Consider the following 18,463-nt stretch of genomic DNA (forward strand, 5'->3'; position numbering starts at 1 on the left):
TGTAAGCAAAAAGAGCATTTTCTCCCCTCTCCCAGGCCTTTAAGGGATTGACATTCACATGGAACCAAAGAGAAACTCCATATATATAATTTATATATATAATAAAAAATGTGTGTGTGTCCTTAAAAACTCTGCAGGAATCATTGGTTGGGGTGTTTGTATGACTGTCAGTTCCCTCTTGAAATGATCAGACTTTTTCTGCAATGCCATAGATTTCCTTTGTCACTAGAAATGATCCTCCTGCCTGACCATGTGCACAGCCTAGACTTGGACTCATTTCTGGGATGTATCTGTGCTCTGCTTTTCAGCATGAATCCCTTTGATGTATGGTACAAATTCTCTATATAAGACACCAGGGTGAAGGATAGAGTCTGTGGCTGCAAATGACAGTTCTACAAAATAACATTGCCCCCCAAAACACAGTGTATAAATGCAGTGGATTTCCAAAATGGGATGGGGAAGTGTGTAAGACAGTAAGTAGTACATTAGAGTGCAAGAAGAACGTATTACTGTATATACTAGTTCTAACACTATTAAATTTTCTTTTTAACCTACAACCTAATTGATAAATAAAAATATGTATATTGGGAAGTTCTTAGAAAAAATTCTTTACCAATGGAGTACATAATAAAAAAATATAGACAATGCTGCTTTCAGCATAAACATCAATTTAAACATAAACATTGCTGACAAAGATAGTCACAGTTCCTAAAAAAAGCTTTATCTACATTTTTATCTTATGGTCTAATTTGTTACATTTCATAACTTTGGGATTTTACTGGATAAATAGGTTATTCTTATAATAATTAATAGTGTATATGATAATGTACAAACATCATACAGTGCTACATACCTGTTTAAAAAATTTTCTTAATCTTTATTCATTCTTGAGAGAGAGAGAGACAGAGCACGAGCAGGGGAGAGGCAGAGAGAGGGAGACACAGGATCTGTAGCAGACTCCAGACTCTGTGCTGTCAGTGCAGAACCTGACATGGGGCTCAAACTCACAAACTGTGGGACCATGACCTGAGCTGAAGTTGGACGCCCAACCGACTGAGTCACCCAGGTGCCCCATGAATGCTACATATTTTAAAAACAAATGACATAATAAACATAAGGCTGGTATTTCTATTAAATTTGTGGGTTTCCTTTTTGTCTTCAAATTTGACTAGGCTCATTTGCCATGAGAGTGATCATCTCTGGAACATTTCACTCCTCTTCCAAGGAGTTACAAGAGGTTTGTGATTCCCTATTGCTAACAATTTAAAAATAAGTGTTCAGGGGCTCCTGGGTGGCTCAGTCAGTTAAGTGTTGGACTCTTGATTTCAGCTCAGGTCACATCTCACAGTTTGTGGATATAGTTTGTGGACTTGGTTTGTGGGTTCAAGCCCCACATTGGGCTCTGTGCTGACAGCACAGAGTTTGCTTGGGGTTCTCTCTCTTCTTTTCTCTCTCCCCTTCCACAACTCACATGCATGCTCTTTTTCTCTCTCAAAATAAATAAATAAATAAATAAATAAATAAATAAATAAATAAATAAATAAATTATAAAACTGAGTACAAACTTAGATATAATTTGGTTTAAAGTCTCATTTTATTAAAAGAAAATAAGTAGTTTGTCCAATGTCATGTAGCAAGTAATTGGAGGGGACAGGTCTAGAACTTCTTAAAATACAGGTGTTTATAGCATTCAAAATAAAAATTACCCATGAGACATGAGTCCTTTCATATTATTTCTTGCATATTACACCATCACTGAAGGGACTATGTTGAAGTTTGGAAGAATACTTAAAGGTATTGTAACAAAACTACTGTTGGTGGCAATTCCACTTCTTTTTAAAAGCATTCTAATGTTTTACATATTTCCAAAATAAATATTGAATTGTTTATTCTTTAAAGAAACTAAGAATTACAGAATTTAAGTCCTGGCTCATGACTTACTCTATGACTTGGTTTGATCACTTAAAGTTTTTATCCAGTGTGCTCACTTGTAAGATGAGGATTTATCATTCCTGTCTTACATTATCTATTTGAAGATAAAGTGAAATAATAATTATACACAAAAAGAGAGGAATAAAACAACCATTTAGAGGTTGGCAGAGAAATCATTCCAGTGTTTGTATAATTTGCAAGCTGTTTCGAACCCCTTTGCAAGAGCAAGTTTTAATGAACTATGCCAGTAATTTTTTTCTTGCTTATTTTTCAGGTGAAACTGTTCTTTGAATCTCTTAAGGCCCAAGGACCATATCTAGGTACTTTGCAAATTATTCTGGAAGCCATATCCAAAAATATCAAGTGGCTGAAGAAGAATCTTCCCACTCTGAGGACTTGGGTACTGGTTAGTATTTAAATGGTCAGTAGGAAGAGCACATCAGATGTGGGCATGAAGTCAGCAAAGCTCAGGTCAAAGTCCTGGATATTTTGTCTAAAACAGTAAGAAGCCTCAACAAATCAACCAGCACAGATGCCTGCTCTCAGCTGTTGTTTCTAGCTGACAGATGTATGATGTTGAGGCAGGGGAAGGCCGGTTCAGTAGGCTATTTAAATGTAGACTTTCTGAATAATGGAGATATGTGGAGATGGAGATACAGATGTATAGACATAGCTGTAATAGATTAGCCACACCACAGACTACCTACATTGCCTTAAATCATGACACTCTTTGCTTCTTGGATGTTTTTCTAATCTTGTTATGCAAACTGGAGTTTGCTCAGTTTTATCTTCAAGGAAACATAGTCAATTCTTTTTTTAAAATTTTTCATTTGCATCTCTTCATCTCGTTGCCTTCTTCTTCCTTCATCTCAGACTGAATAGTTCATTTGATTTTTACTATTCATGGAAAATCAGAATCAAATTATGAAGTTTAAGGATCAGGAACATAGAGAATTTGTCATCAGATCTCAGATTATTAGAAACTAGATGTCAGCGTTTATCAGTGAAGCTGGGAGGGCTGCTTGACTTGAGCCTCACACTCCTAAAGAACGTCAGAGACAACCTTTTGAGGTCATCTCCATGGGCAATAAAATCTGCAGTCACAAAGGTGCAGGAGAGAAAAATGATGCCTCACTGCTTTAACCCATACACTAACGTATTGTTAATACATCTTTGGAAAATTGCAAAATTAGACTGTACTGTGTATATTTCTGGTTAACTCATGGTTTAATGTAAATATTTCGATGAATCATCATATTGTATAACCCAGTTTTAGTGTTTCTTCATATTTTAAGAGAAACTCTTGATCTCTGAAGTGCTTTTCTGGATCCTTCTTTTAATTGTGTTAATAAGGTGTTTGGAATGAAAAAAGAAATAACACTCTAAATACAGGCAATACATTTAATAAATTCATGTTCCCACGTATGAATCAATATGAAGATATAAACACATTCTGGAAAGATTTGAATCAGTATACAGATGATTGACCAATTTGGTCAATTAAGGGAAGCTGGACTATTAAGGCTGGGCTTGTGTGGGGAGGGTGTTATCCATTTTGGAGTGGTAGCTTGAAGCTTTAAGATCTTTCTCTGGTTCCACAGGCAGAGACAGGATACAGTTGGGATGGTCCACGGGCATGACCCAATATACATTTTGTTAAGTTTGTTTTCAAATCATTTCTTGGAATCTTTGAAGCATCTTTGACTCTAGATTTGACTCAGTCATGGTCCTACCATGTGTATAACATGTGATGTCACTCTAGAATTATGTGTACTTTTAAATAAAGAAACTTAAAAGTAAAGAATATTATTTTCCCCTCCCCAATAATATGTAAATTAAGCAGCAAGTGTGTATGAGTTTTGGTAGATTTGTGCTGTCATATTTATTTCCATAAAAGTAAAGTCCTTTCCTTTGTATAGTAAGTTATCTACCATAGGTTTCCAAGTTTTTATTCTCTTCCTTGTAGTTCCTTATTTATATGCATGTGTAACTTCTCAGGTCCTTAACAATTGAGTACAGAAGTAGATGTAGCAACAGAAGTACCAGTTTTATTATTTGTTGAGAATGAACATGAGAATCACTGTGCCAATAATGTTTTAACAAATAAGGAGTTTTTTTTTTTAAAGAAGTATATTGTACTTAGTGTGGTATTTCAAAACCTTTATGGTAGATGACAAACCCCCAACACAAACTAAGACTTGGCTAAAGTTAGTTTTACTTCCTTTCATCCCAAATGAACAAACAAGTTGCAAAAAAAAACTATAGACAAGATCATGAATAGATGATGGAGAGAGCATATACAACTCCATACCTCGCTGAATGCCAGCAGAGCCTTGGGAGAATTTTGTGGTGTCTGAACCCCACTCAGAATGAGAAATCTCCCAGATCATAGGCGCCCAGAACCAATGTCTTGCTTCCTTTTAGGCTTTGTGTAGGAGGGACTTCAGCCCGCAAGAGTCCAGCTTGCCACCATGATAGGAATTTCTTGTGCTACCTCATGTATATAGTTCTGCAATTCATTCCTTGCTGTGTCATTGGGTATATTTGAGGTTCCAGAGAAGCAAGCAATCAGAGATCTGATTATCTGAAGGAAGTTCCTAGGTTTTTGTTTTGTTTTGTTTTGTTTTGAGTGGGGATGGAGGTCATTCCATCCTAACTACAAGAAGGATCTCCAAAGAGACACGGAAGCTAGTTTTCCAGTTGAGCATTGTGTCTACCAAACACAAGGTCATTTAAAATGGCCACATTTTTACTTCGCAACATCCTTTACTTAGATTCATTACTGGCCTTCTTTCTTCCGTTTAACCATGTGCCACTGTCTTTTATTTCGGCGTGTAATGGTTTACAGCTTTTGTATTTACAGGCTTTAAATCATTTATCTGTTATATTGTCTGCTTCCTGAAATCTTGATCTCATCAAAGTCATGTTTCCAAATCATAAGGAAGAAATGGTGAAAAATATTATGAAAGAAGTAGGTTAGCTGGGTTGAAGCACATGTATGTTTTATGTAATCTAATACTTTGATAGTGCCAGATTATCTTCCTGAAAGGGGATGTTAATTCACTTTCTTTTTACTCCTGTATCCTGTGCTTGTCAGTACCAAGTGTTAATCTTTTATATCTAGTAACACTTTCCAGTAAAGTACAGCTTCCCCAGATATTTACATAACTATGCCACTGGTCTCCTTTGATTGTTACTTGCTTGATACATCTTTCTGTATCCTGTTACCTTGAATTTTTCTATATTTAATTTCAGATGGGTCTTTTGTAAACATGCTATACTTGAATTTTGTTTCCTATTATGTTTCCCATCTTGGGCAAGCTCAGGCTTTCCCATCTGTCCTTTCCACTCTCAAAGGCATAAAAACTGAAGCTTCAGATGCCCTCGAGGTGCATACTGACTTCAGCCTTCTGCTTACCCCTCAGGGTTCCTGCCTTCAATTAGTTTTTGATCCATGACTATTTCTCACTGGCTTTCCAAGTCATCCATACATTCAAACAATTAAAAAATACATTTTAGTCTACATTTTTAATTATTCTTAGTAAGAAGGTCAGTCAAGGTACCTGGTCTAGCATATTCCCAGAAGCTATAATAATTTATTTTCCAATGTGCAAATGCCTAACACTTTTACATAAGAGGCTCCTTAGGATGGAAATTGGTTTGCAATATTGACTTCATAGTATTGATTTCTCATAAATAAAATTGTGGGATGCCTAACATTGTATCAGGAAGGTAGTAGTATAAACTACTTTGTTCAGGATTTAAATCAGGAAAATCTTCCAATATTCATAGGGAGAAATGGCTGGAAATTCTGAGAAATGTAAACTTAACTAGCAAGGTAAAAAAAAAAAAGTGTCTATGTTTCAATCACTTATGCAAACTCTACTCTGCATCCATAACTCCAAAATCTTTTGCTACTTTTTTCTCTTTATCCAAAAGTTTTCATCTTCTACCATGTTCTCAGGTAAAGTCAGGAAGCCAGTTCTCTACTCTTGGCACATGATTAATCTCGAGCTTTTAGGTATTTACACATATGATTTCCCACACTTGAAAGTTCATGCCTCCCTCTGTAGAATGATACCATATTTCTTTCTTTCAATACCTCATTTCAGGTTCATGCTTCAGTGTAGGAGATTCCCATGCTAATAACACCTGACATGTCCCTGTAGTCATCCAAACAATACCTCAGTTACAATACAAACCCCATTTTATTTTTTTTCAAAGTTTATTTATTTATTTAGAGAGAGAGAGCAGGGGAGGGGCAGAGGGACAGGGAGAGAGAAAGAATACCAAGCAGGCTCTGCACCCGCAGTGCTGAGCCTGACATGGGGCTCCAATTCATGAACAGTGAGATCATGACCTGAGCTGAAACCAAGAGTCAAATGCTTAACCTACTGAGCCACACAGGCACCCCCTACAAACCCCAGTTTATTTTATTAAAAACATTTTTTTAATGTTTATTTATTTTTAACAGAGACAGAGACAGAACGACGGGGGAAGGGCAGAGAGAGAGACACAGAATCCAAAGCAGGCTCCAGGCTCCGAACTGTCCCAACAGAGCCTGACCGGGTTCAAACTCATGAACCATGAGATAATGACCTGAGTTGAAGTCAGCTGCCCAACCGACTAAGCCACCCAGGTGCCCCCAAAGCCGGTTTTAAGGTAGGCAGAGTGAATTGTCTATGAAAAGACTTAAGGGATACAAAGAATATTATTTCTTGGTTTTAAAACCGTATTTCTCATTAAAAACTGTTTTCTAGCAAACTGAGCTTAGAAATTCTTTTGTTGTTTGTTTATTTTTGAGAGAGACAGAGACAGAGACAGAGACAGGGCACACGCAGGGGAGGGGCAGAGAGAGAGGGAGACACAAATCTGAAGCAGGCTCCAGGTAGAACTCTGTAACCCTCAAACATGGAAAGAGGCAGGAATGAGGTTTGGGGAACTTTTTTTAAAAGAGAAACACTCTCTTCATGGCACAAGGCTATTAGCATATGCTTTTATTTCCTGTCTATTCATGCTCCAGATGTAGGCCTGAAGACTTAGGTAGGAATTTTAGAAGGACAAACAGAGCTTTTTAAGCTGGCAAGGGGTAAACAGGTACAGATATTCAAGCTGATAAAGATCAAAGGAAAGGTCTGGTCTGAAACAACTATGCACAATTCATGTGAACCAGACAGAGCCCACAGGAGTCAGACCCTATGTCCTGCGCAAATTAATTCAACTTACACTCAGGGACTAAATTAGGGTTATTTAAACAACAATGAAAAAGTTGTTGGTTGAGAGAGAGGCTGGATAGCATTTAAAGGTTTGTATTTTTTTTATTCTTATTCTAACTTGTTCCTTATCTATAGGCAACTGTTATGACACTACTAATTAAAAGCACTGTTTTATTTTATTTTTTTCTTTTTCAAAGCACTGTTTTAAAAATAATGTTCTATAGTCCAGGAAAACCACCACCTGGTAGGAAAAGCGTATTATTCTTCTAGTTTCAGATAACTATTTCTCTGGGTAGCCTAGTTGTTTGGATATTAAGGCCATGGGGAATATACTATTGTCTCCTCCATCTCACTGAGGACCTAGGTAGAAATAACACCTGCAGTGTTGGCCTTGCAAATCCAAATCTAAAAAATGCTGTCTAAAAAAGGAAACCTCTTAGACTTTTTTTTTTCAAAATACATCTTCTCTTACCCAGTTGCCTTTTCTTCTGTAATTTCACCATTACAGATCCATTCCTTTGGGCTAGTGAAAGTTAAAGTATTACATTGTAACTCATTAGTCATGCTTTAGTGTGACTTTTAAATTTTTTTAAATTAATACTTAGTTCTTTATAGCTAGCTGAGAAAAGAGCTCTAAGGAGAGAGAGAGAGAGAGAGAGAGAGAGAGAGAGAGAGAGAGAGAAACCTGAACCTGGGAGAGAGATTGGCGTGGGTGGGTTCGGGAATAAGGGCAATACTCCAGAAAATACTGGTTTGGTAGGAAGCTCTGGAAGGCAGTATCTGTCACTTACTCAAGGGTGTGGTATACAGATAGCATTTGATAAATATTTGTTGACTGTGTGAAGCAGCACCTAGAAGTGCTGAAGGAAAATAGAAAATAGAACCTGGTAGAACTCAGAGACACCTACTCATCAATTTTGCCCCAGACTGGGCCTGCTAGTACATATGTATACTTCTGTGTCATTTGTTATGCATTATGTATATATTCTGTGTGCTTGTCCTGACTGGCTCAATGTGTTGTAAGCACCTTAAAAGCGAAACTGTAGCTCCTGTTCTGTTTTTAGTTCTCTTTGGTGTTCTGTGCACCATGGGCACTCCACAAATGTTGCTAACTGACAGCCTGTGCTGGCAGCTCTCAGCCAGAGGGAGGAAATAAGCATCTGAGTCATCCCAGAGTCAGCCAAGAATCACAGTAAAGTGTAATTTTCTGCATAAATATTACAGTACCTTCTCATGTTCAAAAACAAACAAAAACCTGAAGGACACATTTAATGGGAATGAACCTTAGACAGGCTCTGTTTTAGCATAGCTGTTAGAAATAAAGAAAGGAGAAGGAAAACTGAAACAGAATCTTCAGGAGTGTAGACATCTCCCTAGAAAGAGGTCAGTCAAAAATTCCAGCTAGAGATAATTTCTAAAAATACCTTTTGTATCTTCTGACTTTTATAGAAGAGGATCTATGATTGGTTTTCATAGCCTGGAGCAGGGCCCACCATCTCTGACACTTCCTAGCCTGGCTACGCCCCAGCTGATGCAGGACTTAGATACCAATATCAAAAACTCAGGACATCATTATTTTTAATTATCAGATTGGAATATATCAGCATTGTACACATTTTTTGCTTTCGCATTACACTTTGCAGGTCTAAACTTTTTTTTTTGCATGCAATACACGTGGTATTAAAGTTTCACAATTCACATCTAATAGTAATAGCAAATACATCCTTAGTGCTTTTTTGTACCGGTTTCTGTCCAACGCACGTTTGGTGTGTTAACTCATCTTTTTCTCACAGTAACCCTAAGACGGTGGTAGCTGTCTCCTCAGTTTACAAAGGAGAAAATAAAGCCCAGGGGGTTAAGCAACTTGCTACAGTCACAGGGACAATGGTTTTTAGGACATTCTCAGAGTGCATATCAACATGGTCAATTCTAGAACATTTCTTTCTCCCAATAACATGCTTTTATATTTATGAACACTCACTTCCCATTCCTCCCTCCCTACAGTCTTAGGCAACCACGAACCTACTTTCTCTACCCGTTTGCCTATTGTGAACTTTTCATATAAATGGAATAATGTAATATATGGTCTTCTGTAACTGACTTCTTTGATGAACATTTATGTCGTTTATACTTTTTGGCTATTATGAACAATGCCACTATGAACGTTAATGTACAAGTGTTTGTATAGATACACATTTTCAATTATTTTGGCTTTATACCTGCAGTGGAATTGTTGGGTCATTTGTTAACTCTATGTTTAGCTTTTGGAAGAACAGCCAGACTATTTTCCAACACAGCTGTACCATTTTATATTCCCACCAGCAGCGCGTAAAGGTTCTAATTTCTCTACATCTTGGCTGACATTTATTACGTCTGCCTTTTTGATTCCAGCCATCCTATGCCTGTGCCTAGCCATAATGTGAAGTGGCATCTCATTGGGGTTTTGATTTGCATTTGCTTAATGGCTAATGATATTGACCCTCCTTTCATGTGTTTATTGGTCATGTGTATGTCTTCACTGGAGAAATGTCTATTCAGATCTTCTGCTCATTTTTAATTGACTTGTCTTTTATTCTTGAGTTGCAAGAGTTCTTTATATATTCTTGATACAAGTCTCTTGTGAGGTATATGATTTGCAAATATTTTCTCCCATTTTGTGTGTTGTCTTTTTACTTCCTGATGATATTCTTTGAAGTCAAATCTTTCTTGATACTTATCTTCAACTTTGTTAGAAAGATACTGCTATAATGAGTTGAATTGTGCACCACCCCCTCCTCCCAAATTCACATGTTGAAGTCATAGCCCTCATTACCTCAGAATGTGACTTTACTTGGAAATAAGATCTTTGTAGATTTAATTAGTTAAGATGAGGTCATACTGTTGAAGGGTGGGCGCCTGATCCAGTATGACTAGTTTCCCTTATTAAAAGGGAAAATATGGACTCAGGTGTGCACACAGGGAGAATGCCACCTGAAGACTGAAGTTACACTGCCACCAGCCAAGGAAGCTAGGATAGAGTCCTGGAAGATATCTTTCCCTGGTGCCTTCAGAGAGAACATGGCCCTGCTGACTCCTCGATCTTAGGTTTCTAACCTCCAGAACTATGAGACAATACATTTCTGTTGCTTAAGCTACCTAGATTGTGATAACTTTTACAACAGCCTTCACAAACAAATATAAATGTCCAATTTATTTTTCTATTTTAGTAGTTACTTCCAGATCAGAATTTGAAGTTTAATGATATACCGTTTCTTGGTTTGGAATCCTGATTACATTGATAAATTATATGCAAAATTACATTGAATTGGGCTCTGTCTTTACTTTTCCTGTGACAAATGCCTTAGGGTTTAAAGAAATTATCAAAATATTATTAAAATATATCAGTGTTCATAACCTTCAGTTGACATTTAGACTGCCTGCTTGATATTTTGGTTGCTTAACCCTCCCTTCACCCTTCTGAATAATAAAAATGATTTTGCCCAAGTCCCCCCACCTCTCCCATATGAAACAGGGAAGTAATCCTAACTCAGCATTCCTAAACTCTACTTTGTGTAAGGAACCATTCATAGTAACCCTGTTTTTATTTCTAGTGATTGGTTTAGAAATGTACAAAATGCAGTTTTGGCAATTGAAACCTAGGGAGAATCTTAATGGGGGATTTTTGAGAAAAGTTTCCTTGCTCTTGAGGAAGACACACCAAAGAAAATATTCCTTCTGCCTTCTCTGATGCAACCCCCTTTTTGTCCACATGACACTCAGTCTTTTGGAAAATTGTTCACAGAGTAGACAGAATGAGAAGCTGGGTTCTCGGTGAGGTTGGGAGCTGTGACCAGACACTGTTCTATCTCTGCACTTAACATGAGATGAAAAATTTCCTTGATGTCCATGCTAGTTTGATTCAGCATATTGATTCTTGTAGTTCAAAGCATCTGACTTACTATATAACTGTTCCTTTCTAATAACCTTCTAGTTTATTTAACTGAATCTTTTTGCTAATGTTTAAGCTCTGCAAGAACTCTGTTGCATAATTATTCTGCTTTCCTTAGTGATCTAAACATTTCTTAATTTGTTATAGCTTCAAACATCACTAAATGATGCAGAGCATGTGTGTTGCAAATAGGCTAACGGATGTAATGAGACACTGATTCCTCTGGTCCTTAAGTTGACTGGGTAGAGTCTGGAGTCACTGGAAACCTCATGGTGGTCACCTTTGTCCTGGAAACAAGCATCATCCTCTGTGTATTCAAGAGCACTGAATAGGGGCGCCTGGATGGCTCACTCGGTTGAGTGTCTGACTTCAGCTCAGGTCACGATCACACCGTCTGTGAGTTCGAGCCCTGCATCAGCCTCTGTGCTGACAGCTCAGAGCCTGGAGCCTGCCTCAGATTCTGTGTCTCCCTCTCCCTCTGCCCCTCCCCTGCTCATGCTCTCTCTCTCTCTCTGTCAAAAATAAATAAACATTAACAAAAATTAAAAAAAAGAGTGCTGAATAAATATCATTTTCAGATTTTTGCACCAAATTAAGGTATTGTTTAGCTTATTTCAGAGTAATTAGAAAAGATATTTAATAATGCTAAACATAACGGTCACATGGAATATTAGCAAATTAAATAGGAATATCAATTAAATAATTAATGGAACCATATTCTAGTAGGATGAAGCTAGCTATATTTCTGTTGACTACATATCCCTTTTGTGTATTATTGCCAATGACCCTAAGTTTCCTGTGAGAATTGGAAAGCAACCACAAACTCCTGAGCATTGGTTTAGAACACAGATCACCTGACTTCTAGTCTCTGTCTGCTATGGGACTGTGAATAAATCCTCCAGCCTCTCCAGAATTCATCTTATCCATTAAATTGAGAGTTGGATTAGTTGATCCATGGCAGACCAAATTCTTTATTTTGATTAAAAAAAATGTTTCTATATCCATTGATTAGCAAATTTGCTGCCTTTTTATAAATACATGCTATTTGTTACTCAGGGAGCTTATATTTTTTCCTTTCATGTTATTTATTATATATTATATTTAGTCCTCCAAATTTTTGGTTTTCAAATATTAAATGGTAGGCAGCAAGAATTTTGAAAATAGTAAATGGGTATAGAAGATAATGTCACACTATCTCCTCTGATAATGAATAATAACTTCATTATAATTTAAAGTATTATATCCTTAAAGAAGCAACTCTGGGTAGGAGGAGAAGAGGAAGTTAAAGACTGACACATAATCAATAGCAAATTTGTGAAACTGTGTTCCCTCAAAAAGTCTTTATGAAGTCAAATGTAAAATGGTATCCAAATAAACAAAAATACCCACAAAGAAATCCCAGAATACAGCAAAACAAAATTTATTATTATTCTTTTGAGGGTAGGCAGGATTCTGAAATATTTTAGTTGTTCACTTCTTTTACCTCCATTACAAAGCCACAAGTTTTAAATGTCCTTAATGTCTGTGTGTATGAGTGTGTGTGTGTGTGTGTGTGTGTGTGTGTGTGTGTGTGTGTGTAGGAATGGGAGGGATGGGAGGCAAGAGGTTGGCAAAGAGGACAAAGAAATTATTTATCTCTATTTCAAAGAAATCTCAGGTAGACATGACCCACCTATATTTGCTACTGCAGTGGTGAAGCATTTTTACCACAAGTCTCTGCAGAATTAAAGTATTTAAGACAAAACACAAGATAACGTGTTTCACACTTAAAAGCATGATAGACTCTAGCTTACAGGTAAGGTGAGATGAGGTGATTTGACACTCTGGGGAGTTTTAAATATCTCTGATATTAAGTGCTTTGACTGCAAAAATAACTCCAAAAGAACATGTCATGACCTAAAGTATAAGGATGAGTCTATTTTTCTGAGCAATATAAGATGCAGAGTTCTTTTAACAAAATCCGGCCCTGCGTATACTATATAATATCTGAGCACTGCGAATACTACATAATATCTGAGCACAGATGGCACCAATCATGTGGTTCACTTCCTGTTTGGGCTTCTGAAGTGCCTGGGGGAGGAGGCAGCCTAAGGCCTCTGATTATCTTTAACACAGTAGGGAGAGAGCAGCTTTGAGGTATCCTAAGATTGACATCTTCTCTGGACTGATCACAAAGACAGCACTCAATACAGAGATGTTCTCTGGCAGAGTTTTCAACATTCCAAGTAAACTAGAACTCTAACTACCATCGCATCTGTTCACAAATTCATTCATAAATTATTTATGGCATACTTATCTTCGGTAGGATACAGCCCTTAAAAGGTAATGACCCTGCAGTCATGGAGCTTACACTCTTGAGAAGGAGTTTGAGAATAATGAAACAACAAACAGAAACATTGTTTCAGAGAGTGATGAGTGCTGTGAAGAAAAGAGAAGAGGGCCCAGTCTTTAGAGAAGACACTATGTGGCTATTTTCCACTGTGGTCAGGTAAAGGCTCTCTGCAGAGGTGACATTTGAGCTGAGACCTAAATGACAAGAAGATACCAGCAGGCGAAGTACCAGGCAGAAGGGATCCTTCTTGCGCAAGGAACATGCAAGAGGAATAGTTAACAATGCCGGGTAGAATTTGGGGACTTCCAGGGACTGAAAGAAGGCCTCTGTGGCCAAAACATCGTTAGCAAGTGTAGATGAGGTTCCAGAGTTAGACCAGGAGTTTCACTTTTATTGTATCCATTGGAGGTTTTAAAGCGTGAGTGGAAAGTGGGTGATTTAGTACAACTGACATTCAAAAATACAATATTGCACATATATTTCACTTCTCTAAAACCTAATTTCTAATTCCGTGCGGGTTAAACGGCACCCCAGGCGTCCCTGTTTGCCCAGGCTGTTTGCGCTCGTCGGCGGCTTGTTTGCACCCGACGTCCTGCTTTTGACAGCCACGGAGGAGTGTGTGACAGTTGGCAGGCGCAGGGAGGCACTGCCGGAGCCAAGTCGCTGCAGGGGCCAGGGCTGCGGGAGTGGAGTAGGGGAAGGAGGCTGTGGCTGCGCGCTGGGAGGGCCGAGGCTTTCGCTGCGAGCGTGGCGGCGATGCCATTTCGAACAAGGGATAAGGAGGCGGGTCCCCACGAACTCGGGGCTCACTGGGCCCCTGGTTCTTCCATTCCGAAGGTTCGTCGGGTATGCCTGGATTTGACATTGAAAACAATGCTGTCTCGGGATTGGAGGCAATGGCGCGAGTAGGAGAGGCGGGACAGGCTAAGAGAGTTTCCGTTTCTCCAACCTTGCTCCGCCAGGCCTGTCCGCGGGCCCCAGCAGCTGCACCCAAGGGAGCCGCAGGTGTTGATTCAAAGCTAGGCTCCGGCAGGCCTTCTGCTCACAAACTGCGGCGCCCGCAGCCCGGGGGAATCCAGAGCCAGGTTTTGTGATCTGCCTGCATGTAGAGGCCGCGCCCGGAACCTGTGGCCTGAGGACTTGAACCCGGGCATTTCGGACCCTGCGGGGGGTCCTCGCCCTTGCTTCAGTTTGCCGGCCAACGACCGCAGGGGACCACTCTGTTGAGGGCATGACCCACAGCCCCTACTCCCTCGGGCCTTGGCGAAGTGAGCAATCTGGAACCAGTCTCCCCAGGGAAACCGAAGCTTCGCATTCCGGGGAGCGACCTGCGCCCGCAGGCGCGAGCTCTGCCTTCAGATCGCTGTCTCAGTGGCATCTCTCAGCAAGGCCTCTTTTCACCACGCCGTCTTAATTAGTTCTCCACTCACTCTCCATCACATCACCCTTTAATGCTCAGCGGGACAAATCTTTCAGTCTTGTGTGCCTTCTGTGTCTGTTTATTGTCTGTCTGTGCAATGTCCACTACGAGGGGCAATGGTCGTTGTTTTTTGGGCGCAGTGTCCGGCTCCGGCGCCTAAGACTTCGCCGGGCCGGCACACAGTAGACCGTCACATTTGCTAAATGACTGACTACTGTCCCCCAGCACTGAAGAGCTCGAGCAGCCCCACTTCCTGGAGAGGCGGGGCCTCATCGGGCCCCGCCCACGAGGCTGCCCCCAGCTCTAACCTGCTCCTCCCCTTCCTCTCTTGAGCGGTGGCCTCGGGCGGTGCGGTGTTTTTCCCTCTGGCCTCCCTCGCTATTTCTGCAGCTGTTGCAAAACCCGGAGCAGCGGAACCTCAGAGCGGCGGAGCGGCGCCGCCCCTCGCTGCACCTCCCCGACAGCCCTCCGCGGCCGCGCTGGGCATGCTCAGTCGACAGGGCCGCTTCAGTTCTTGGAGTAGGAAGCTTGGGCGCTTAGGCTGTAAGGAGCCGCGGCGGGGGGAAAATGGATCCCTTTACTAACGGTGAGTAGGCAGCCAGAGGCGTCGGGGCCGGGACTCTCTGGGGAGCAGAGGGACATTGGCTGTCGTGACACGCGGGGTCGGTCGGGCTGCAGTCGCTCGCCACCGTGGGCTTCTTCCCACGAGGGTTTAGGGGCGGTGGAAGCCGACTGGGGAAGGCAGCTAGAGGCTGAGGTGGGTGGGCGGGCGGGCAGAGGCCGGCGCGGGACTAGGGGCTGGCGTGAAGGTCAGTGCCATCGCCTGCCGAGGTTCAGGAGGCGTCGGGTGCCGCCAGACCCGCTGCGCGGCCAGGTGGGCGAACAGCAAAGTTTAGGTTGCTTTGCGCAGAGGAGGGGAAAGTTGGCCGCCAGGGTTTGCCCCTGGAGAAGACGGGTGTCGGCCTCGGCTCTTTGGCAGGAAGGGTTAAGCCTCGGTCACTGCCAAACCAAACTTCTGTGGTGCAAGGAGAGAGGTCTCCCCTGTCCTTCCTCGAGTTGCCGGCGTGACTTTTCCTAATGGGGCGGGGTGGGGGGTGGGGGGCTTTGCAGGTTAATTTAGTGGAAGGAAGGGAAACTTGCGGAAAGGCTTGCATAGTCCTGTTCTGTGCCCAATAGGTGCCCGCCCGCATTGGCACCCTCCCCTCTGTTGCTGAGGCACTCCGCAGGGCTTTCAAGCTTCCCTTCACGGGTTTCTGATAATACCAGTGTTTCAGTCTAAGGCTCATGAAATATCAGGGGTCCGTCATGGTGATATCACAATGTGACTTGAGGGGAGAGTCAAAGCAGGAGCCTGCAGGATGCCCTGCAAACAGCCACAGCTCTGTACTGAATGGACAGAATAAATCCCACCCTAGTTAAAACCGATGGCTTTTGTTTGGACCAGAAGTGCCAGAGTCACAATATAGGGGTGAGATGCGTTACCATTTTGTGGCGTTGAGTATATGGATTCCCTTTTGGGGCAGAGAGTAGGAATACTGCCAGTAAGGGAGAATTCACAGCGAAACTAGAGGATTTAGTCCCTAGTTGACATGTGTTTTCTTGCGGTTGGTTGGTTACTTCAGGTAGACAGTTTGTCGCATTAATAGAAGCCAACATCTACTCCTGTTTAGGTGGGTCACTTGCCACTCAAGAGACAGAGACATTGTCCACTATATCCCAAACCCTAGCCAGACTTTGTCGTATGCTGTGCTTCATTCATGGGACTGCGAATTACTCGAATTACTCCTTCTTTTCTCCTTGTCCTTAATTCAGAATGCTTTATTCTACTGCCATCTTCCTGTCTGTACTAATTAGGCTTAAAGATGACAACTTTATTTCTGAATTTTTTTTTTTCTCGTTCAGGTTCTATTTGTTATTACTATTGCTCTAAAAATAGTCGGGTAAAGTTACCAAGAATTAAGGAAAATTTGAGCTAAAAGTAAACTTTGAGACCATCTAGTATTTTAGTGTAAAATATGTTTGATACAAATCATTAAATCCTTTCAAATGACTATTCCAAGGCTTTTTCTTTGTCCTGGTTAGAATACTTGGAGCTTTCATGTTTGTAGGATTTTAAATGTGAACTTTCACTTAAAAAAATTCCCCACAACAAGGCTGAGTCACCCATTTGGTTAAGATTATTGCTAGCTGATGTGGTGGACCTGTGCCTCCAGAATTAAAGTACATTCTCAAGTGTTTGAACTAGGGCCTTTTCTCCGCTTAAAACATGTTCCTCTAGATGTGAATACTTGCCAATTGTCACATTTGAGAGGTGAATGGAAAGTCCCAGAGAGAAGAACAAAAAGGAAGCAGTGCTTTAACTTTTATGTAGGAAATTGGATTTTTAATCCTTTTCCTATCAGTCTTCCAGATTTCCAGAATCTGTTGGAGACAGTTTGACAGTGCATCATTTTAATATGTTAATCACTCCTTGGAAGCTTATCTAGTGTCCTTTACAAAGAAATAGAAACTACAATATCTAAAGTAAAAAAAAAAAAAAAAATTAGCTCCTAGCAATTTAAAGTGCTTTTCAGGTTTAAGCACTGGACTGGTTATTTATTTCAGAACTTTTGAAGGATAGCTGTACAATTTTCTAGTGTCTTTAAACAGGACTTGGTATAGTGGAAAGTATGTTTATCTTTGTACTTAATCCTGTTGAGTACAAAGGATAGGTACATCTAATTCTTCTCCCCTAGGTCTGGGTGTCTTGGTGTAGAGTATTTCATTATCCTTTGAATTTATAATCACAGGATTTACTGAGCTTGATATTGGCTTTTATTGCACATTCATCCTCTTTTAATAAAATCTTCACCACTTTTTGATATATCCCTACATATATAGAGAGGTGCGAGAGCTTAACAAAACCATTTTCAGCAGTTCAGAACCACATAGCTTCCAATTAAAATCTTGTCAATGGTTTCACCCTCTGACCTAGAAATTTGTAAAGGAGGCACATTTAGTTTGTTTTGTCATTTTGACTGTCCGTACGCATCGATTCCAATACGACTTTCTCTGCTTTCCCAGTTTTCTGTCAAAACTTGCTGTGTGTGTGGCTCATTTTTCTTGGGCACTGCTCTCTGCCTGCTGATAATGGGTTCATTTGATGAGTATCCTATGTTAACCTGTCCAGCTAACATACTGCTGTAATCTATTTAATATGCTTACCTACAGAAAGGGCTTATAAGAAGGAATCCTAGTGCCATTAGGCTCAGGAGATATTTTTGATCTTGCCCTCGGAAGGGACTGCTGACAATTACATTGAAGACTGGATATCCAGTTTGGTTTTGGATTTTTGGTGACTTTTTATGGGGAGAAAGATGCACTGGACCAGTACTAAAGATTATTTGGCAGTAGCTATTATGTCCTGTTAGGCAGTTAGAGGTGAAACTCTTAAGAAGTAGTAATTTATTTATTACCAAAAACAAAACAAAAAATTGCTGGCAATTCTCTAGGTCTTTTGATAGATGTACTAGATTAGGGCAAGTGATTATTTGATGACTGTGTAGCTTTATTTCTCTTTATTTCTTTATCCTCATTTACATGTAGGATTTGGGTATTTCAGAATAATTTAAATTCATGTTAAGGAATGTAAATGC

General features: G+C 40.3%; 1 protein-coding gene and 1 pseudogene across 2 annotated transcripts in view; both read left to right on the plus strand.

Moving 5' to 3' along the window:
- The window catches only part of LOC123379277, a 44,583-nt pseudogene extending 42,233 nt beyond the window's left edge, over positions 1–2,350 (plus strand).
- Positions 2,351–14,098: 11,748 nt separating this feature from the next.
- LNPEP (leucyl and cystinyl aminopeptidase) overlaps positions 14,099–18,463 on the plus strand; it is a 100,456-nt gene continuing 96,091 nt past the window's right edge. The window contains exon 1 of one of the 2 annotated variants that reach the window (XM_003981162.6): positions 14,099–15,414. In XM_003981162.6, coding sequence (XP_003981211.2) covers positions 15,396–15,414 — 19 coding nt within the window. In that variant the 5' untranslated portion in view covers positions 14,099–15,395. Of the gene's footprint in view, positions 15,415–16,021; positions 16,297–18,463 lie in introns of those variants that run through there. The other variant, XM_019837388.3, reaches the window with a different exon arrangement.

The sequence above is a fragment of the Felis catus genome, chromosome A1, assembly GCF_018350175.1.
Source record: "Felis catus isolate Fca126 chromosome A1, F.catus_Fca126_mat1.0, whole genome shotgun sequence".
Taxonomy (NCBI): Eukaryota; Metazoa; Chordata; class Mammalia; order Carnivora; family Felidae; genus Felis; species Felis catus.